The sequence below is a fragment of the Octopus bimaculoides genome, chromosome 21 (genome assembly GCF_046866305.1).
Source record: "Octopus bimaculoides isolate indiv1 chromosome 21, ASM4686630v1, whole genome shotgun sequence".
Classification (NCBI taxonomy): Eukaryota; Metazoa; Mollusca; class Cephalopoda; order Octopoda; family Octopodidae; genus Octopus; species Octopus bimaculoides.
The window spans coordinates 38,063,209-38,086,102 of record NC_142948.1 but is presented as its reverse complement, the minus strand read 5'-3'; the positions used below and the strand labels follow the sequence as shown (position 1 = coordinate 38,086,102).

General features: G+C 38.0%; 3 protein-coding genes across 4 annotated transcripts in view; 1 reads left to right on the top strand and 2 right to left on the bottom strand.

The window, feature by feature from the left end:
* Nucleotides 1-249: 249 nt before the first annotated feature.
* On the bottom strand, nt 250-5,724 carry LOC106877794 (transcription initiation factor IIB). The gene has a single exon (XM_089339178.1). It carries the CDS (start codon nt 5,455-5,457, stop codon nt 4,513-4,515), a length of 945 nt encoding a protein of 314 aa, XP_089195304.1. The 5' UTR covers nt 5,458-5,724; the 3' UTR covers nt 250-4,512.
* A 3,150-nt stretch (nt 5,725-8,874) lies between these two features.
* On the bottom strand, nt 8,875-15,381 carry LOC106877795 (UPF0389 protein CG9231). The gene is made up of 3 exons (XM_014926806.3): nt 15,158-15,381; nt 12,857-12,956; nt 8,875-9,955 (listed from the first exon to the last, which is right to left on the bottom strand). Exons 1-3 carry the CDS (start codon nt 15,294-15,296, stop codon nt 9,742-9,744), a joined length of 453 nt encoding a protein of 150 aa, XP_014782292.1. The 5' UTR covers nt 15,297-15,381; the 3' UTR covers nt 8,875-9,741.
* Nucleotides 15,382-15,499: 118 nt separating this feature from the next.
* LOC106877793 (zinc finger-containing ubiquitin peptidase 1) overlaps nt 15,500-22,894 on the top strand; it is a 24,238-nt gene continuing 16,843 nt past the window's right edge. Inside the window, exons 1-2 of one of the 2 annotated variants that reach the window (XM_014926803.3) lie at nt 15,500-15,658; nt 17,596-17,664. The gene's annotated coding sequence lies outside the window, so the exon portion shown is untranslated. The remainder of the gene's footprint in view (nt 15,659-17,595; nt 17,665-22,894) is intronic. The other variant, XM_014926802.3, reaches the window with a different exon arrangement.

Below are 22,894 nucleotides of genomic sequence, written 5' to 3'. Positions count from 1 at the left end.
TTATACTCAGAACATTGCGATGGGTAAAATACCGCTAAGCACTTCACCCAGCATGTTTAATGACTGAAAGAAATAAGAAAAAGATTTAGTTGTTTTAGTAAAGCCTTTCAAATTCTTGATTAGTTTTTCAAAATTAATTAAAACATGCAAACAGTATATTTCATAAAAAATAACGATCAAGAAAAAAGTTTACGATGAAGACATTTCCATGAAGATTCATGATTGAATGAGATCAAAACAAGACGAGTATTTTAGGAAAGTTTTTTTAATTTTTTTTTTAAAAGACAAAAAGAAATCAAAAATTAATGTTTAGATTTCTTTGATGTGCTTACGAACACCACAAGTCTTCATTATTATTTATTATTATGATTTCAATTAATTTGATTAAGTCACCTGGAAAATGTGATTGGAACACCAGGTCATGGCTTTTTTTTTTTTTTTTTTTTTTTTTCCCAAAGTTGAATGAAGTTTGAACTGAAATATTAAAAAAACTTAAACATACATAGAATGACAAGAAATAATAATGGTTTCAAATTTTGGCTCAAGGCCAGCAATTTAGAAAGGAAAGGGGACTAAGTTGATTACATCAATCCCCAGTATGTAACTGGTTATTAATTTATCGACCCCCAAAAGGATGAAAGGCAAAGTTGACCTTGGCGGCATTTGAATTCAGAATGTAAAAAAGCCAAAAGAAATGTTGCAGAATATTTTATCCAACATCCTAACAATTCTAGCAGTCATAGAAAATAATTCTAATTTTGGCACAAGACCAGCAATTTTGGGCTTGCAGGGAGGGGGGGGGAAGGTTATGTCATCCCCAGAACTTGACTGGTCTTTATTTTATCAACCCCAAAAGGATTTGAACTCAGAACGTAGAGTTGGAAGAAATGTTTGCTGCTAAGCATTTTGTCCGACATGTTAACCATTCTGCCAGTTGACTGCCTCAGGGGGACAGTGAAAGTTAAAGCCCCCAGATTTATGTGTGAAGGAGAGGAAGAAAGTAACTATGAAATGTTACATTTGAAGGAATTAAGCAGTGTTAGAGAAGAGAGAGGCCTGGGTAAGGTGGAGGGTCCTACAAACGCCTTTTGACAAGGACTGCAAAATTTTGGTCTCTACACCTTACACCCACAGATGATGATGATGACAATGATGGTTTTCACATGATAGTAATAACTACACCCTTGCACAACACTGTTTGGCTGCAGTTGTTGAACATATGCACATACAAAGGGCTACATACAATATTTGGTTAGGGACGGGTTCCATTGATTAATTATATCAACTCCCAAGTATATGACTGGTACTTATATTTTTTTCATCAACCCTAAGATGAAACTTGCAAAATGTAAAGAAACATAACTTCTTGATATTTCCATCCACTAACAGCCACCAGTTTGGGAGTTGGGGAGAGAAAGAGAGGGTGAGCAATTAATTACATTCCCCTCGTTATTTCAGTGGGACAAAAGAACTATAAATAAGCATGGTTGTGTGGTTGAGAAGCTGACTTTGTAACCATGGCTGCGTAGTTTTGGGTTCATTCCCACTATGTGGCATCTTGGACAAGTGTCTTCTCTAGCCCCAGACTACCCAATGCCTTAAGTGAATTTGGCAGATAGAAACTGTCTGGAAGCCTGCTGTATCTATGTGTCCATGTGTATATTTATTCTATATAAAATACACACGTATATCTATACATTCATACAAACAATGTATTTTATGGCATATAAGACTCATTTTCCCCCAAAAGATATCTCAGTTATTCCAGGTCCTATATGCAAAGTTGCTGTAAATATTGTATGCTTTCATGCACTAAAACCCTCTCCCGAATATATGCTGCAGAAACTCAAGTGCATCTTTGATGCCATCAAGTACGATACATGTGTATATGTTTGTCCTCCCCCCTTGACAACTGATGTTGGTTTGTTCACATCCCTGTAACTTCGCAGTTAGACGTAAGAGTGATAGCATAAATACCAGACTTAGAAAGAAAAAGAAAAAAGCAGTCGTCAATTACTTTGACAAAGCTCTTGAAGGTAGCAAGTGCCCCAGCATGGCCAACGTCCAGTGACTGAAACAAGTGAAAGATAAATACCTTGCTCTACCAATCCACCACCCTCGGCCCAAGGCCAGAAATCTGAGTGGGGAGGGGGTCTTGATTAAACTGCCCCAATGGCATGAAAAAGAAAAATATTGGTCAAGCACAGACGTTGATTTAAACCAGGACAAATATTGTAGCTTGTTTTATGCTCAAACTGACCAGATCTCATCTTTCACACTTACCCAACAATGTCATTCCAAACATAAATAATCACATCACTGAAAGCCACCAGATAATGCAGGATTAATTCAAAACAAAGTGAATAAATATAAGTATTACCTTTGATAGAATAATCTGAATACCAAAGGATTAATCAACTGTTTAATCTCTGTCCAAGTTTCAGACTCTGTACCTAGGTTAAGAAACGATTATTAGCATTTCTGGCACAGGCATATAGGGTCAGAAATTTGAGCAGAGACGGGCAGTCAAAACTGCTCAACCCCTTAGCGTTCAGATTCTTCTGTTAAATGTAATCTTATTTATTTACATTGCTTTGGATTAATTAGGAATTACCTTGTAGCTTCAGGAAGCTGGCTACATTGACTCCCAGTACTTGACCCTGATGGAAAGCAAATGTGATCTCAGCACAATTTGAGCCCAGATGAAATGGCCCGAAGCATTTTGTCCAGCATGCTAAGATTCTTCCAGCTCACTCAATAATAATAATAATAATAATAGTTTCAAATTCAACTGCAACTTATTTTATCGACCACGAAATGATAAAAGGTATGGTTAACTTCGGTGGAATTTGAACCCAGAACATAAAGACAGATGAAATGCTGCTAAGCATTTTGTCTGGCATGCTAACAATTCTGCCAGCTCACCGCCTTAATAATAATAATAATCCTTTCTATTATAGGCACAAAGCCTGAAATTTTTGGGGCAGGAGACAGGTCGATTTAAAGATCTTAGAACTCTGCCAGTTTGCAGCTGCCTTATAATGGTTTGTGATTAGGTACAAAACAGCAGCTCTAGAAGGCCTCAGTCGATACTTTCGACCCTGGTACTTTATTTTCTGAAGCCTAAATGGGTGAAAGACAAAAATGACCTAATCGGGATTTGAACTCAGAGCCAGCAATTTTATAGGAGGAAGGTTTAGCTGATGCCATCGATCCCAGTACGTGACTGATACTCCGATTGATCGATCGCTATCAGAGGGATGAAAGGCAACGTTGACATCAGTGGGATTTGATCTCAGAACGTGAAGAGCTCGAAGTAATATTTGTCCGATACTCTAACGATTCTGCAAAAGCGCCACCCTCTCGAAAACGATGAAATGGTTAGAAAAAAAAAACCAAATGTAGGAATATACGCAGTTCTTTTCTTCTTTTCAATTGTCTGGCAACACATACATACACACGTTACAGACAATCTTTCGCAGAAAGCATTCGTTCGGCAAATACTTTCACTTCTTTGAATCGCTAATGTTTAAGTGCTTTTTGTGTATGTATGTCTGTACACATACAAATATTCATACACAAGAACACATATACACACGCAGAAAATACAAGCGATTCAGCTGAAGAGAAAATTAAAAGATTTTTTTTTTTGCGCAATTTACAGAACAAATATTTTCACTTCTTATATTTTTTCACCGAAAGATTGCTCCCACTGGGCTCTGTTGAGTGGTTTAATAAGTTCTAAAGTCGTGAGTAGTCGAAACTTCTCTTCTACAGTTTAAAGGTGCTTGCATCATCAATATAAACATTTGTTGTCAGGGAAAGGAAGAGAGAGGGAGGTGATATAAGCGGTCTAATAGCGACCATCCCTCATAACACACGTCATTTTTTGTTTTCATCGGACTTTGTATGTTTTGGTTTGAAATAACATCGTTCTCGTACAGACTGCACCCGCCACACGAAAGGGGGAAATTCACCCACCCAACATGTAAATTTACAGCGCTTACAAGGTAGGTACATGTTTGTTTGTAGGCTTCCAGGTCGACCACTCACCTATGAATATTTTGGCATTTAAAACAAAGATGTGAGGCGGAACAGGAACTTGTAATTTTAAAATAAGGCTCAAGGGAGCTATAAACACACACACACATATATATACATATGCATATACACACAGTACCACATTATATATCACTTAAAAATAAAATCTTTCTTTCAATAATATATCTGCTGTACAACATCAACAAAATACAAAAAGAAAAAAAAATGCAAGACAGAAAACTGAGAAGAGAGCGAGGTTCGAAACCCAACAAAGTAGTTATTTTCGAGTCCCGTTATATATATATATATGTACCACATCATTATTAATAAAATTAGATTAAAAAAAAAAATTCTCTCACTGTTTTTAGCAAACCAAAATTCTACATCAAAATAAAGATCTTTTTTTTTTTTTTAAGTTTTTTTTTTTTTTTTTTTTGCTTTACCAAGTCCTGCCATAAAGTTTTAAGAGTTTTACTGGGTGGGTAGCAAGTCTATAGGGGTAGCGAACTTAAATTCCGGAGGGAATAGATCTCGTGCTCTGGGGTACATCAGTTTATAAGACTGCCGTATAGTTACCTCGGCCACACCCGTCACCACACTAATTTCTCGTTGGGTTTTCTTGTTCTCAGAGGCCTGAGATGCCATATATATTGCGGCAGCGGCGACAGTGACGGGGCTTTTCCCCGGTACCAGGTCCAAATCAACAGCAGTTTTGGCGATGTGAGTAGCGGCTTTCTGTACTTGGTTTGTCATGTTTAGACTGGAACAGAACCGAGACATGAAGTCCCCGGTGGTAATTAAGTCAACATTGGTCTCCAGTGTCTTTAGAATCAGCTTGAACGTTCGTCCGATCTCCTTCTTGGATACTTTCGAAACGGCACATATTTCTTTGAAAGTCCTCGGAACCCCTTCCTGTCGACAGGCGATGTACATACATGCTGAAGCGATCGCATCGTTCGCCCTTCCTTTCAAGGATTTGCTCTCGTGGACCTGTTTAAACAAAGTGTTGGCTTGATCGGCAATCATCGTGGGGAGATTGAGCCGTTCGGACATTTGGCTGATTTCACGGAAAGCTGTTAACAGTGTTCGGTCAGATACGCTGAGGTTCCTTCGACTGTGGTACATGGGTTTGCCGTTGTCGTCCAGCAGTGTATCGCCCGACGAAGTGGCTATCATCGTAGACAGGTCCCCGCCGTCCAGCAAAGGGTTTTCGGCGGCACCGACACGTGAGGCATCCTTGGTGTTCTTGTCGTTGTTGAAGGTACGCCATTCGGAACCGACATCGATGACTCGGTCACCGACCACCAGACCACACTCGGAACATATCATATCTCCGGCATGATAGTCCTCGATTAGAGGAGAATCCGGGTGAGCAGAACAATGCAAGCGAGCCATTCGCGAAGCCCTTAACGCCATCGGTCAGGTTGTTTGTTTGGATTTGCTTAAACTTGAGACGATAAAGTAACAATTAATAAACTGTTATGAATGGCGCAGAGGTAGAAAGACATACATACACATATACACACAGATATATATACTATATAATGTGTATAGATATGCTTTAAACAGAGGAGAGAATATATTTAGTCAACTAATCCATAGACAACTGATTTCTCGCAACTTGAAATGTCTCACTTATACATAATTCTACTTCCGATTCTGCGCACATGTTACAGAAATCGACCAATCAGCATTGCTTTTACAATTTCACTTTGATATTAATTATCTTCTTCGACGACGAATTTCTGTTTTTCTCAATTAGTTCCGTGAAGAGAAAGAGACAAGCACATACAGGGAAACACACACAAATATATACATATATATATATATATATATATATATATATATATATATAATATATATATATATATATATATATATATTTATGTGTGGTCGTATTAAGTGTTAGTGTATGTGTACTAAGACTGTGCCTGTGTGTTAGTTTATATAAATTAGTGTGTGCATTGAGAATATAAATATATATATATATATATATATATATTTATTTATTTATAAATATATATATATTTATTTATAAATATATATATATTTATAAATATATATATATTTATTTATAAATATATATATATTTATATATATATACATATATATATATTTATATTCTCAATGCACACACTAATTTATATAAACTAACACACAGGCACAGTCTTAGTACACATACACTAACACTTAATACGACCACACACACATACATACACTCTCAATGCACACATTTATAAACTCTTTATACAGACATACAAATTCATACTTAATAGAAACACACTCAAATGCACTCTTAGTACACACACACACACACACACTTCATAGAACACACGAACACAAATGCACTCTTAACACAAGCACGCACCTGAACACAAGTGCACTCTTATGATACACTCGCATCCACCTACCCTTTTAGATGATGAGTTCACGGAGTTAGTCTGACAGGATTGTGTTTTGTTTTTTTTTGTGGTTCTCAAACTGTCTGAATCTCAACTAAACACACACACACACAGCACTAATTTACTTTTGGGTTTCCTGAAGTTTGTCGTTTGAAATAAACCAACAATATTAAATCGGAAATAGAACGTCTGTTCGTTTGCCAATTGCACACGCAAAATGTATGCGCATGGATCTTTTTACCTGTATCTTGTTTCAGGCATTGGACTGCGGCCATGCTGGGGCAATGCATTAAAGGGATTCAAGTCGAACGAATCGACTTAATTGTTGGTTTTTTTTAAAGCCTGGTTCGTATTTTAAGTTACGAGAACGTAAACAAAACAAATCCGGTTGTCAAGCAGTGGTGGTGGACAAACGCGCGCGCACTGGGTTTCTTTCAGTTTCCGTCTACCAAATCCACTCAAGACTACAGTTGATCCGGGGCTATAGTTGAAAATACTTGCCCAAGCTGCCGTGCGGTGGGACTGAACCCTAGACCACATGATTGGTATGCAAACTTCTTAACCACACAGCCACGCTGTGTTGTAACTCTGTCTCACCTGGGTTAAACCATCCCAGATAGTTTGCTTCGTCCGGTAATAATAGTTGTGATAAGAGTTTAAGGCGATCTTTCGATACTAGTCCGAAATATCGGCCTTTTCCTAGTATCGAAAGATCGCCATCTAATGTACCTCTTTTTATTTTACGATGATCGGGTGTGATTTGAAAAGAAAAAAATGACTGCTATTTTTAGCAGGAGAGACACCGCGCAGAAGCTCCCTCGTTGGCAAATACATGACCATCACAAATGCAACGCTTGACGGGTTTGTCAGAGAGAGCAAGCAGAGCCAACCAGGCTGGCAGCACTACTTAAAAAAAAAAAAGAGAAACGAAAGAAATTGAATGTAATTCTTCGCTTGGCGTGCCATTCAGAAAAGGCTCGCGGGCCGCAGGTTGCCTTTGTTTTTAGAGGTTGTCATTAAAAATTAAAATATTGCTTGAACAGGAAAAGACAACCGAGTTATTTCCCTTTATACGTATATTGTCACGTTTACGTTTTGATGCGTCCAAACTGAGTTGGAGAAGCAGAACAATAAAAGAATTATATCCTGCAATTAACTGACACATTTGTCCAATTCCAGGCAAAACCAAAAGTCGCGATTGTCCCCATTGTGACTTCATAGCAGGCAGCTTCTTTTATTTTTAAAATCCTTTCCTTCAGACTCATACGTTGAATTCGAGGAACCAACATTTTTTGGTTCATTTATAGTTCAAAGCCCGGTTACGAAAAACAAATAAAAAAAAAAAGCTAGCCTACTGGACGTAAAAAACGAAAATGGAAGCAAAAATTGCGCAATTTTCGGGGGTTTGTGGAGAGAGGACTTTCGGAAAATTCACAAAATCTGATATTTCCTTCAGAACTTTCAGGAAAATGGATATATATTAATGAAATTTTATAGAAATACCGTTCAAATGGCACAGATTACGATTATTAAGAAATTTGTGGGGAAAATGTTTTCCTGAAAGTTATAAGGGAAAAAATCGGATCATGTGAATTTTCCGAAAGTCCTCACCCCGCCCCCTTTACGTTCTGAGTTCAAATTCTGCCAAAGTTGACTTTGCCTTTCATTCTTTCAGGGTCAATAAATTAAGTACCAGTTGTGTACTGGGATCGATCTAATCGACTGGCTCCCTCCCCCAAATATTTCGGGCCTTGTGCCTAGGGTAGAAAAGAATAATCATTCTTTCTCATTTTGGTACAAGGCCAGCAATTAACAGGGGATGATGCTAGTCAAATACCCTGACCCCAGTACTTAACCGGTACTTATATTATTGACTTAAAAGAATGAAAGGCAAAGTTGACCTCAGTGGGATTTGAACTCAGAACATAAGGAACTGGAAATGACACCAACAATTTTGTCCAAAGTGCTAATGATTCTGCCACCTCACTGCCTTAATGATAATTAAGTAACGATTTCAAAATTTTGGTATGAGTCCTGTAACTTTTTTAAGTGGGGACAGGTTAGTCAATTACTCCAGTACTCAAAGGGTACTTATTTTATTTAACCCCCACCGTGGTCCTAGAAAGGATGAAAGGCCAAGGCAAGCTAGACAGGATTTGAACTCAATGTAAAGAGCTGGAAAAAATGTCATTGTCTGATATACTAACAGTTCTGTCATCTCACCACCTTAATGAGAACAAGGATTGTGGTGGTGGTGATGACGATAAGAAGAAAATGATGACATGAAAAAACAAGACAGAATAGGAAGCAGATAAAGACAAATGATAGAAGCCATTAGAAAATGGCCGAAAGAAAGCAAAAATGAAGAAGAAAAATGGAAGACAAAAGAGAACAAGGAAAATAAAAATAATAAAAGGACAAAATACAAGAGTGACTTCAGTTAACAAATTTACTTTCATTCATGTGGTCACATATCTACAGTCAATATTTTGGTAAAAGAGGCAGGATAGCACTAATATTCCAATATATATATATTTGATTAGTTTATGTTGCTGTGAAGTTCTTTCTTTGAGAGGAGCCATCAGTGTTAAGGCCATGTGAAGCAACTTTATTTATTTAGATATTTTTTGCTTTTTGGGTGGTTTTTTGCATTTTTTTTTAAAGAAAATATAAATTTCATTTTATTTTATTTTATTTCTAAATTGTTTTATTTAATTTTAGAAAAACTGAAGCATGTCATTGACAATTCCAGAACATATTGAATTTTGTGTGTGACTTTTGGTTCATCCTGTATGTGTGTATATGTATGTGTGTGCGTGTATGTATATAAATATATATATGTATATGTATGTATTTTGGCCTGCTGACTTAGTCAGTAGGGTGGCCTCATTAGAAAGCTAAAATGATGCAAAGTGCATTGTGACTAGCGATGTATAACAACATTCAACAGTCTGCTCAATCACATGATCATGTGATATATATATGAGTACGGGGCACTGCATTTGTGTGTGTGTGTGTGGTGGGAGGAAGAAGGAGCATACGGTTTAGGTGTATATATGCAGGGTTGTTTGGGGAGCAAGAATGAAAACGTGTTTGCATGATTAAGTATGCGTGTGTGTGTGTGTGTGTGCATGTATTTGTGGGTGTGTTAGTCCATATTGATTGTCAGTGGGGTGGTTTATGTGAGTGTGTGTGTAAGTGCATGTGCTTGTTTGTGTCCCTGTGTATATGCCTCTACATGAAACCATGTGTGTGTGTGTGTATGAGAGAAAGAGAGAGACAGAAGGAGAAATATGTCTCAGTTCTTGGTCTCATCTCCATTCTTTTCTTCCTTATTATTCTTATTATATTGGCGGTGCCACTCAATGTTGGTCTTTGACACTCCTTCGCCCCGTTTCGCAGCCTGTCTCCCGCTGTACATCACAATGATGCAAAGGACAATGGTGACAGCCACCATGCAGAGGCTGACATAGACACGGCTCCAGTCCTTGGCTTTGTTGATCACTGATATCCTAAAAGAGAGAGAGAGAGAGAAAAGAAACAAATATCAGAACCGAATAATAATAATAATAATAATAAAAACAAACAAACAAAACAATAACATGCATTGTTGAGTGGTAAAGAAATTCATTTTGCAACCATGTGGCTTTGGGTTCAGTCCCACTATATGACACCTTGGGAAAATGTTTTTGACTGTAGCCCAGGACAGATGCCTTGTGCAAATGAATTTGGAAGCCCCTTGATATAAGTAGGATCAACAACAAAAAAAAAAAAGCACTCCATTCCAGTGAGAGATAAATATCATTGGTTATATGCTGTATTTAATTCTTTTGCTTTCAAATTCTTCTGTCAAATTTAATAATTATCCATTCACAGTGTTTTGAATTAATTATGCATTATCTTGCAGCTTTGAGATTTTGATGATGTTATTGTTTATTGTTTATTTTTGGAATGACATTGTAGGGTAAGTGTGAGAGGCCAGATCTGGCTGGTTTAACCCTTTAGCATTCAGATTATTCTGTCTAACATAATCCTTATTTACGCACATTGTTTTGAACTAATCATGCATTATTTCATAGCTTCAAGATTTCAAAGATGTGATTGTATATTTTTAGAATGACATTGACAAGTAGGGGTGAGAAGCTGGATCTAACTGGTTTAAACATTAAACAGGTAGAATACTTGAGGCCAGACATGGCCAGTTTCAATGCTAAATGTTTAAATATAAGCTACTAATAGTTTCATGTCATGGAAACATACACAATTATTCAGCAGATTGATATATTGTGCCTTGTGTCTCCAAGTAATCTTCAGGCTCTCACCTGAAAGAATTGCTTGGAGACACAAGGTAAAATATATAAATCTGCTGGATCATTGTGTTTCCAAAGCATGAAACTATTAGTTGCTCATATTTAAATACTGTGTATATTAAATGGTGTGTGTGTGTATGTGTGTACGTGCATGTGTTTGACATACAACACTACTTGATAACGGTGTTGGTTTGTTTACTTTCCTGTAACTAGTTGTTCAGCATAACAGACTAATAGTTCCAGACCAATGCCTTGTAAATGAATTTAGTAAACAGAAAATGTGTGGAAGCCTATCATATATGTGTCTGTGTGTAGCATGCATGTGCACAGGTGCACATGCACTGGATTCAAGGTTACCAGAAATGACGAAGAGGGGAATACTTGAATGAAATTAAAAGAACTTATGGAGAGGCTACCATGATGGGACTATAGAAAATTATGTGAGAGAGAGGGAGAGACAGGAGGGAGACAAAGAGAGAGGGAGAGGAGGGAGACAAAGAGAGAGAGACAGGAGGGAGACAAAGAGAGAGAGACAGGAGGGAGACAAAGAGAGAGGGAGAGATAAAATCAATGAGGTATCCAGTTATGATGTATGGATGCTCTAAGAGCTGGACAGTTCAGAAACTGGTGCATTTGGAAAATGGAGATGGAGAAGATTATTGAGACTATTATGGATGGAAAGAAAAGAACAAAGAAAAAAAAAACAGGTCAATACTGCAGCAAATGAAATCTGAGAGAACTTTGGCAGCTATTGATTGTGAAATTTTGAAATAAAGAATAAAAATATAAATAAAAATTTGGTCATGCTATGAGGGCAGATAGCATAGAACAACACATTATTTTAAGAAAAACTGAGAATCCAAGAAAAAAAAAGCTGACAATGCTATGAATATATCAACCAGATAAAGACTCGCCATCAGGCCTCAACCATACTCTGAAAACCTTGCTTCCCTGGACATGGACACATTAAAGCTCATACATTTGGCAACTGATTTGGTAGACACCCACAAGATTATCCATTATTTTTCTAATAACAACCATAGGCACCTTTTTGAATCCCATACACCTAACACTCATGGATACACTTACAAGATTAACTACCCACATCAGCTATTAGAAGTCAGGACACTATATCCTTCAAAACTTCCATAGCCATGCTTCCTGAAATTCGTCAACAGCACACCTGATGCTTTCACCCCAATTGTTTTTAAGTGACTCATTAACCCTTTTGTTACTGTATTTAAGTGGTGACAAGGAGTCAGTGTAGACTCAAAAGTATGAGGGGGATGGGAATGAGTGGGATAGGGGGTGCCAGGAGAGAGGGGAGGAGAGTAGGGGATGTTTGAAAGTGCAGGGCAGCAGAATATAAATGATGAGACAGTAAACAGGACAAGAAAAAGATGGCATACTGTCGGGGAGGTTACAAGAGTGGATGAGGGGAAGGAGAGGGAGAAACAGACAGACAGAGAGGGGGGCAATTGGACAAAAGAGAGTTAACAGCTGAATATCATGATAAGGTTACTAAGAGCTAGATATCACAGTAGCGTTGAAAACAGGATATCACAGTGAAGTGCTGGATATCAAGATAAAGTGGAGTAGGTTCTCATTCTGCTCATTGAGTGTGTAACCAAATATATAATACAGCACACTTTTTATATTGACTGTTCTGGGTGCATTACTTCTGTTATACCACCTATCATTTGTTATTTATTTATTATTTATTTCTCTGCGTTGGACTGTGCCAAATGTATGAAATATACTGACTACACAATACATGCTGCAGCCCTGGGATGTTAATTTCTTTACTGAAAGACAACATTTCATTCTGCTGATACTCTGAGAGTCACATTTGAAACACCACATCCATAGATCTATGCTTTGCAAAATTTTTCGGGTGTCTCTTTGCCACTTTCAGATCAACCAAAGGCAAATCAATTCTATAAATTGCAGCCTAGCAAGCAATCTTGCTAACCACATTGAAACTAAGCTCAGACCACCATGAAGGGATGAAGATGAGGTTAACACAGCATAGTTAAGAAGAGGATAGCGAGATATCATGGTAGGGATGAGGGTAAACATTGGAATAAAATGGAATATACTCACGAAATGTATTCAGGGACATCTTCAACAGATTTATATTTCTTATGCCAAACCAAAATGCGTTTATCAAAATTAGTTGCTCTCTTAAGGTTAGCAGGATTTCCTAGAATTGAAGCATCACATTTTATTGCATCGTATGTTTAGTCACATTTATAGTGGTTTTATAACAGGGTGGACTAATTTTGGGGGTAGAATTTGGTTCTGTTTGTTGTGAAAAAAGATTGGTGGACTCGTACACATGCGTACGAATATCACATGTATGAAACTTGAAATGAAACATGAAATTTCGGAAAAAAATGTGTTGTGTCATTATGTATGTGTACGAGCCAACCATTAAATTCTGATTTAATCGTGATCTATACACTCTGAAAGGTATCTGTAAAAAAAATCAAAGCGGACTCGTGTGAATTATCCGAAATTCCTCTCCACCTGCGGAAAACATTTTTTTTTGACAACAAATTCCGACATAATCGGAATCTACACCATCTGAAGCGTATTTGTAAACAATTTTATTAAAAAATATCCATTTTTCTGAAAGTTATGAGGAAACAAAATCGGCGGGGTGCACTAGTGTGGTTATGACAAAAAACCCGTAATTTGGCGATTCGATAAATAAAAGTATCAGACTGAATTAAGTTCTGGGGGTCGATATGACAGTCCAGAACTTTTGAAAAGCAGTGATCCAGCATAACCCCAGTTTGGTGACTGATCCCCGCTCCATACACACACTACCAACATTTAAAAAAATGCTGATTAAGCAAGTCACACCAACCCAGTCACGCTCTGTTTTTAGGCTGCCTTATTCTGTTGCCCCTTCAACGAACTCTATCTCACCAAATTGGTTATCTATGTCGCCCACCAGAATCCCCTCCCTATCTCTTCTATACTCGTTATCCCTACCCCAGACCTCCTACTAAACACTTTTCTCAATGCATTCCTCAAAAATTCCATTCCAACAAGCGTCATCAACTGAACCAAACGTCGGTGGATCTACAAAGGTCGATGGTCACAGATACCGTCTGCCGTATCCAATTAAATAAAGCATAAGATTGGAGCACGCCTGGAGTTATCACCACGCTTGCTAAAGATCAGTTTTATTTTTCTACACTGAAGCATATCTAATTCCAATTTTAATTAACCGAATTCTTGGCTGTTAACAAACCATTTTGACTTTTTTTTAAAGATTTAGACTTACTTTACTAACTATTAATCAATTCTCTCTCTCTCTTTCTCTCTCACACACTCCAATTACTCTAGTATTTACTGAATAAAGGCGAAATGTCTAGTATATACACCTATTGTTTTTCTTTTTTTCTCTCCCTCCCTTCATTTCGTGTGTTTTGTGTTCATGCGTGTACAGTATAATGTGCATTCGTGAAGTTACAAGGAAAACCAGTTGATTATGGCCTATTTCCACAATTTTGACCCTTGTCCCTTCCAAATACACACACGTACAAAATCACGAAGTCGTAGAGATAAGAACGATTTCTGCTTTCTTTTAAGGCCCTACTTTCCTTCAGAACATAAATAAAGAGGTTAGGCTGGAAAAGAGGGTGAATGACGCAGTCTGTTAATTCCGATCGACTGCCAGGGTTTATTTATCTCCTTAAACAGCCCTTGTCACTTGCGTTCCTAGCAATAATGGTTTATGATTTAGGCTCAAGGCCAACGATTTTGGGGAAGAGGATGTCAATCGACTCCAGTACTTGACTGGTACTTTACTTTATTTTGTTGACCCCTGAAAGGATGAAAGGCGGTGTTGACCTTGGAAGGATTTGGACATATATGGTCCTGGTAATTATTGCTTTTCGTTTTTTAATACAAAACCACAAATTTGATAAGATGCAATATCATTACTCTCCCAGGAGAGAAGCACTAACGTGACAGGTTAAGCAATTTTAACTTTTTTTTTGTCTCTGCCCAAAACTCACCGCTTCACCAAGTCGATCACAGGCAAAGGAAGATGCCTCGGTCCAGATGCCTCAGATTATTAGAATAACAATGGTCCGAGGTTTAAGAGAAAACTAATTCAAAGTCCAATTAGTTTTCTCTTAATTAGGACTAAGTTAATAATTAATTGATTGCTTCTTAATAACGGGAGTACAAAACTTTTAAAACTTGCAAGGAAGTGGAAATGGAATCGTTTCGCGCACAATATTCACAGATGGCCCCCCCCCCCCTTATTCTTCCTCAAGGACATCGGCGAATATAATAATTCCGACCGAGTGGTAATTGATAGAGAAACGCGATGCGATGAAGAATATGGTTTCAAAGCAACAGTTTGTGATGTGAGAAGGATCTAACCTTGGAGTTGTGAAGAATTACGGATCCCAGGAGTGAATTGCAAGAATGACTTGAAGCGATTGCCAACGAAAGAATCAGAGCATCGAAGAGAAGGTGACAGCCGAAGGAACCGACAACAGAACAGAGACGATGAAGACATGTTTTCTTAATAAATGTTTTGGATGTCAATGACAGACGGTGTATAGCGAAACGTAGTTCTCCTCAATAAAATTATTCCGCGTTGCTGGCCGGTTCCCCCCCTCTCTCCTTCCTTATCAATAGCGACACTACTACATAAATAAATAAACATAAGGCAACTGTGCGGTGCAGTAACAAGTTTGTCCCTTCCTCCACCTCCTCGGCGTGTTTCTTGTATCAATTCTTTAAAACAGAACATCTATAACCGTTAACCACCGACCTGTAAATTGAAATTTTTACCCATTTTCACCACGAATTTCGGTTTCTACTAAGCACTGTCACATTTTGCTGGAGTGACACGGACAGAATTCGTCGTGACATTTTGTAAGTAATGAAGAAATAAGCTACATGATCTATTTTCAAATTTTTTTTTTTCACATACCAATTCAATTCATTCGTTTTTTTCCTCCCGATTCATTTTCAGCGCTTAAATAGAACCACTTACAAAAAAAAGAATACGGTGTGTATACACACACACACACACACACACACACACACACACACACACACACACACACACACACACACACACACACACACACACATTTAATTGTAAGAAACATACTGCACTTAACTATATATTTACATTACTATTTCTATAGGATAATAATAATAATTTCTCGCGTAGGTACTGCACTACAATTTCAGGCTTGAGTGGTATATTTTATAATAACAGATTTAATGTGTGTGGCGCGCATATATATATATATATATATATATATATATATATATATACTCTGCCTGACTCTATATGTATACATGTATATTAACTATTTATAAATAGAAAATTGGGGGTTGTATGTTTGTATTCTCTTCTGTTACAATTCCATTCATGTCTAAAATGCCTTATCGAATATGTTAAGTCTTTCTAATGTACACCTTCTGTCTACTTCTCGGTTTCGATTCCCTATCCCGATAACGGCATGGTACAGTACTTTATTGTATCGACCCCGGAAGGGATGAAAAGCAAAGTCTACCCAAGCGGGATTTGATCTCTCGCTCTCTCTCTCTCTCTCTCTCTCTCTCTCTCTCTCTCTCTCTCTCCTATACAGATATACATATCTATATACACACACACCATACTTTTATTTGTTTCAGTTAATGGACTGTGGCCATGCTGGGGCACTATGTACAATTTTTTTAGGTTTACACTGTATAGCCGATACAAGAAAAGCGTGTCACCTCATTTGCTTTACCACCAATCTACTCGGGAAATGCATGATCATCACAACATCCGAGAGAATCTTTACGCGGTCTCTCGACTTGCTAGAAATAGCAGCTAAATTTCCCTCCATCTGCAAATCCTTAGCATCTCAAAACGGAAAAGGAAAAAAAAATCAGAGGAAGAACACATGAGAGACCCAAATCACACATATCCTTAAACGACGAGATGGACACGGTTGGCTTGTAATCCGTTCCAGTTCAGCTGACATGGGCCTAAACAACGTTATATTTCTCATTTTTCTCCCTCGACTATAAATCTCGGTCATCATGTCTGTAGAAAGTAAATTGTTAAAAATAATAATTATAATAAAAATATTTTTATTAATAAAAGAAATTATTATCATTACCATTATTATTATTATTATTCACTTAATCCTGTTCAGGAAGAAATAGGAATGATATAACATAATAATAATAATGACCTATCCTTCCTCGTTAATTTTATTTTTTCTCTTCATTCTCAGCTTACGTAAGAATCCCTTTAGTTAAGTCAGGTGTGTGTGTGTGTTCTCTTAAGTGTGGATGTGTGTGTATTCTTTAAGTGTGGATACGCGTGTGTGTTCTCTGTATGGATGTGTGTATAATACTGATGCACATATCCATGTGTGTATATATATATTGTATGTAAGTGTAAGTATTGTTTTCTCTGTACACATCTGTCTATGTATTGTATCTATCTATCTATCTGCATGTATGTGTATTGTGTATGTAATTCTATTTGTGTCTACACAAAATTATATTTGGTGTATGTATGTGTGTGTGTACACAGAAGCACACATACGTACACAGGCATATACAACAAACCACAATTACATAATTATAGTTTGTGTTGATGTGTGTGTGTCTGTTAATGTATGTGTGTGTGTGTATCTGTTGATGTATGTATGTCTGATGTATGTGTGTGTCTTTATGTATGTATGTATGTATGTGTGTGTGTGTTGATGTGTCTGTGTTGATGTATGTGTTGTTTATATAAGTATGTGTATAGTGTATGTATGTATGCATTTATATATTCTCTTTGTGTACATATTGTCTAGCCAGGTCAACCTTGATCGAACAGACGAACGATCGAATGTGTTCCAATCGTGACAATCCCGCCTTGTTAAGTAAGTATCTGTTTTAGGAACCACATTGACTAATGTAACCTTTATTTCGTACGTTAAACATACGATTTGAGGTAGATTTCACTGCTTTTTCTGGCATTTCGACAATATAGGGGTCCCTTGTTTGCTCGACACATTCGTGTATTTGCTGTGTGTGTGTGTGTGTGCGGATGCATGCCGGCATGAACTTGTCGTTAAGAAATTCGCTTCGCACTCATGGGGTTCTGGGTTCGATTTTGGTGACATTTTTGACATTATTTTTTTTACAATATGTCCTGGGTATGACTTTAAACTGGGACCCTGGTTAGAGAGTTCCAGAGTTTTGGGGAGTTTGGAACCGCCTCTTAGCTACTATTGTCCCTGGTTTACTCTGGCCCCTAGTAGTAGTAGCAGCACTTGATAGGGTCGCAGCTATGGGTTAATTAATAAGTCAGTGGGTAGATGGAACTCGTTAGCTCGGATGTAGGGGCAACCCATCTAGCAGAAGGGAAACCCTTATTCCAAACCTCTGCTGCCTTTGCATAACCACCTATGGAATAGGCTTCGGGAGTAAACTTAGAGGTATAAAATCAGGAGTCGGAGCCACTGAGGTTGTTGACATTGTCTACAATCTCGTCTAGCAATTCCTGTGACAATGCTAGTGCCGGATTAAGACCCATAGAGCCCTTAAAAGATTTTGGTGTGTCCCCCCTCCATCCCATATATGTAATTCAAAATATAAACATTAAATCAGAAAATAAATTTTCATTTTTCGAAAGGAAACAAAACGAACAGTAAGATGGAAAATAATGTTTACTAGTTTTATATCTTCACTTTATTTGAATTCGTTAAGTTTTCTCCTACATTTTTTTTAATTGCAACATGTTTTATCAAATCCTCAAAATTAATCTTACGTAACACATCTGCTTCTATACTTAGATGTGACAAAGCATCTCGAATGTGATTTTAGGAAGTTTAAAGTAATTTCTTTTGTGCCATAAACCATTTACCATTTCTGTGGTGTCCCCGTCACCGACGCCGCCTCCTTTGATGCCCTAAGCACGCACTTATTTTGCTTAATGATTATTCCAGTACTGGCCCTATTATTCCTTTGGATCCATCAGTGACATGTAGATGGGCTACGCATTGCATGGGCAACTACCTGACCTCCCTACCATACTGCCCAACTTTGGCCCTTTCGGTTCCCCTTTATTGGAGAGACAGAACTGCACACACAAGTTAAACAGCCCCGGGAGCGAGAACTCGCAAATGTAGTTATGTTGTAGACACTGCCATTTCTACATCAGACAACAGTGTTTCAGTTGAGCGGACAACTAGGACGTTCGCCCATGGTCGTTAATGATTGACGGAGGCCATAGGGCGAATGAATTTAGCAATGTGGAAAGCTCGTCTGATGAATGGTACTCGTAATTCAAACAGGGCTAGTCTTTGATCACACCCCGTCATGTTGATTCTGATTAAGTAATACGTTATGGGTACATGTGTCCGTGGGATACCCGACCATTTACATTACAATTACAAGAAGTTGATTGAATGACTGGAATATTCATAGTCGAAATCGATAGCGATCCGTTTATTTTATTGTGTTTGTGTACATTGATTATGTGAAAGGAGTTTGTGTGTGTGTCGTGTATACATATTAAATGTGTGTGTGTGTGTGTGTGTGTGTGTGTGTGTGACTTATATCTATGTATGTATATTGTTTTATTAATTATCGACAAAAGTTAGTGACTCGGGGACGGAGCGCTTCGTGTATTGGCACACCAAGACTCAAAACTCTCAGCCTTTGAGTGACTCTGTAACGTCTGTCTGTGGTGTCCCATCTACATGGTTCTGAGTTCAATCCTACTGCATGACACCTTGGGGAAGTATCTTCCATTATAACCTCAAGCCAACCAAAGGCTTGTGTGTGGATTTTGTACACAGAAACTGAAAGAAGCCCGTGTGTGTGTGCGTGCATGTGTGTGTACATGCATTTGTGTATACACAGCTTTGTACATGTGAAAGAATCCCTTATTTTCTTATGGTTCCTGATCTTTTGTATAATATTGTGCAAAGTTCGAATCCTGCCCATACCAACTTCGTGTCTCATTCAGTTTGGACGAGATTTTTAAATTACAAAATTCAATTCCTGCCAACACCGGATTCAGCTTCCAACCATTTTTGGGTCGACTAAAAGTACCAGTCAATTACTGAGTCTCAGCATGTTCGACTGTTCCCTTCCTCCAAATTGTTGGCAGCCATGTGCCTTATCCTTAGGGTGGACTGGACCTATTCTAGAATAACAGCAGGGCAGAGGTTCAGACTTCTGGTCATCTGGTTAATCCTGGATCTGTAGAGTTCCTTAATTGGGCCTAGTCAGAGGCTCTTCTGTATCAGGGGGACTGCATCGTTCATGTGTTCAGACGCTCTGTATATTATGGATGCCATCATTTCATAATCTTTTCCATTTTTCTTCCTCCCCTTTTATTCCCCCCACTTTACACACACACACACACACACACACACACACACACACACACACTCATATTGCAAACAACCCTTGTAGAATCCCCTCTCTTCATATTTGGCCCCTGTGGCAAATAAATCGTTATTTTGTATGTCAACATGGTCTTGCTTTTTTAATCCCTCCCTCCCGCTCTCTCCCTCTCTATTCTTCCACCATAGAATCATCTTTTACCACATTCCACAGCCATCACCACCATCAGCATCAGCATCACCACCATCATCATTAGTCTGTTCTCCCTTGCTGTTGGTCATTTCTATATACGGCTTGTTGATGTTAACTCTATTTTTGTATAGAATTATTGATGAGCATTGTGTGTGTATGTGTGCATATCTGGATGTGTGTGTGTGTGTGTGTGCATATCTCTGTGTGTGTGTGTGTGTGTATTCTATATTTTTGTTGTTGTTTAACACAAATCCTGCCTAACTGAACATACATCTGATTAGATCAGACAACATTCAAATTATGGCCACCCTGTCAATTTTTCTTTTTTCTTTTTTTTTTTTTTTGTAAGACATTGTGTACCTAGGACTATATTATCCTGGGGTCGCCTTCACTGTTTAAGTGTGTAGGATGTGATTTTTTTTGCTGTTTTTGCAAATCAAGCAAGTTGCATGGAGATTCTCTCTCTCTCTCTCTCTCTCTCTCTCTCTCTCTAGATTTATATCTTTTCTTTATTATTTGTTCCAGTCATTAGACTGCGGCCATGCTGGGGCATTGCTTTGAATTTTAGTCCAATGAATCAACCCCAGTACTCTTTTTTTGTTTTTGGTTTTGAAGCCTGATACTGATTCTTTTGCCCAACTGCTAAGTCATGGGAACATAAACACCCCAGCACCAGTTTCCAAGCAGTGGTTGGGGACAAACACTGACAGAAAGACACATGCATGCACACACGCAGGCATATGCACACACACACACATAAACGAGGGGCTTCTTTCAGTTTCTGTCTACCAAATCCATTTACAAGACTTTGGTTAGCCCAGGGCTATAGTAGGTGACACCTACCCAAGGTGCCATACAGTGGGACTGAACCCAGAACCAGGTGATTGGAAAGCAAGCTCCTAACCACTCAGCCACGCCTGTATGCATTCGCCTTGAAGGATTTAGTCAAACAAATCGACTCCATTGCTTATTTTTTGTCTGGCACTTATTCTATTGGTCTATTTTGTCAAACTGCTAAGCTACAAGGATGTAAACACACCAACACCAGTTGTCAAGCTATAGCTGAGGACAAACACAGGACACACACACACACACATGAAAGACTTCCACACAGTTTTCATCTGGCTAATTCATTCACAAAGCATTGGTCAACCCTCACCTGGGGTAGTTTTCTACCTGGCTGGCTCCTGTCAACCATCCTACCCATGCATGCATGGAATGTAGTCGTTAAACGATAATGATGATGATTCTACTAATGATATTAAATATCTGTCAAAAAATAGAATTGGTATTTTCTGCAGATCACATTGTCTCTATAAACTTGACATATCTCAAAAAAAAAAAAAAAAAAAAAGAGAGTTTCAAGCAGGAGATTCCACAATAAAAGTGAGATTGCTTTATAAAACTGCATTTTGTAGTTAAAAATAATGAAGATTTGAATCAATATATTTAATTTCCACAAGAAAAATGTTGAAATGCAATCAGCAAACCTTTCAAACTCTTAGGTTTCTTGCTATAAGACCAACTCTACATTTTCTTGTTGTATGAATGACTTCACTGCCCCCCCCCCAACTATCGTAGAACACACCAGACTCACTGTCCTAGCAGGAAACCCTAAGTTTTTAATGGGATACTGGTTGTATGTTAAATAAACAACGCTACACATTCTACCTGCTTGGTATTGGGTATTCTTTCTTGTGTTTGTCACCATAGACATAATGAAGTTGTGTGTTGCATTTCACGAGTGATTATTATATTAAGGTGCGTTTTGTGTTACTAAGTGCATCGGTGAACAACAGTTATGCATTTGTATGTAAAGATATACCAGTGCATACGTTTGTGTGGTTGCATTGATGGGTTTGCTTTTGTTTTGTTTTGTTTTTTACTTGCTAGATCAAATGTGAGGGATTCTGTGTGTGTGTTCTGGAGGAATTGAAATGTGTATCTCTCCAGGTAGCTATTTGTGTGTGTGTGTGTGTGTGTGTGTTCATTAGGATATATATGTGTATTTGTTATGAACCCATCTCAGTATATGTATATGGCTGTACAGAATCTTCCGAAACAACTCCCTTGAAACCTGACCATTCTTTCATCTCTCCCTATCCCTCTTCTTTGTTTATCTATTCCCCCTCCTCTCTCTCATTCTCCCCTTTCTTTCACACACATTTCCCTCTTTGTTCTCTCTCTCTCTCTCTCTCTCTCTCTCCCTCTCTGCTTAACTCAGTGTTTTTTCCTAATTTAAAGCTATTGATTGTCCTGGCTATTTAATAGATTCCATTATATATTGTTCATGGTGACGGCGGCGGTGGTGGTGGTGGTGGTGGTGTTTGTTATTGTTGATGTGGTCACTATCATTGTTTGTGGTCGTTGTTGTTGTTGTTGTTACTGTAAGTTACTTTTGTTGTCAGACATGTTTTAGCATTATTGTATGTGGTGGAAGGACTGGTGCAGGGGGGGGGGGGGGTATTGCAAGATAGTGTGTGTGTGTGTGTAAATGAGAGATAGTGAATGATAATTGTGTGTGTGTATTTATGTATGTGTGTGTATTTGTGCTTGTATGCG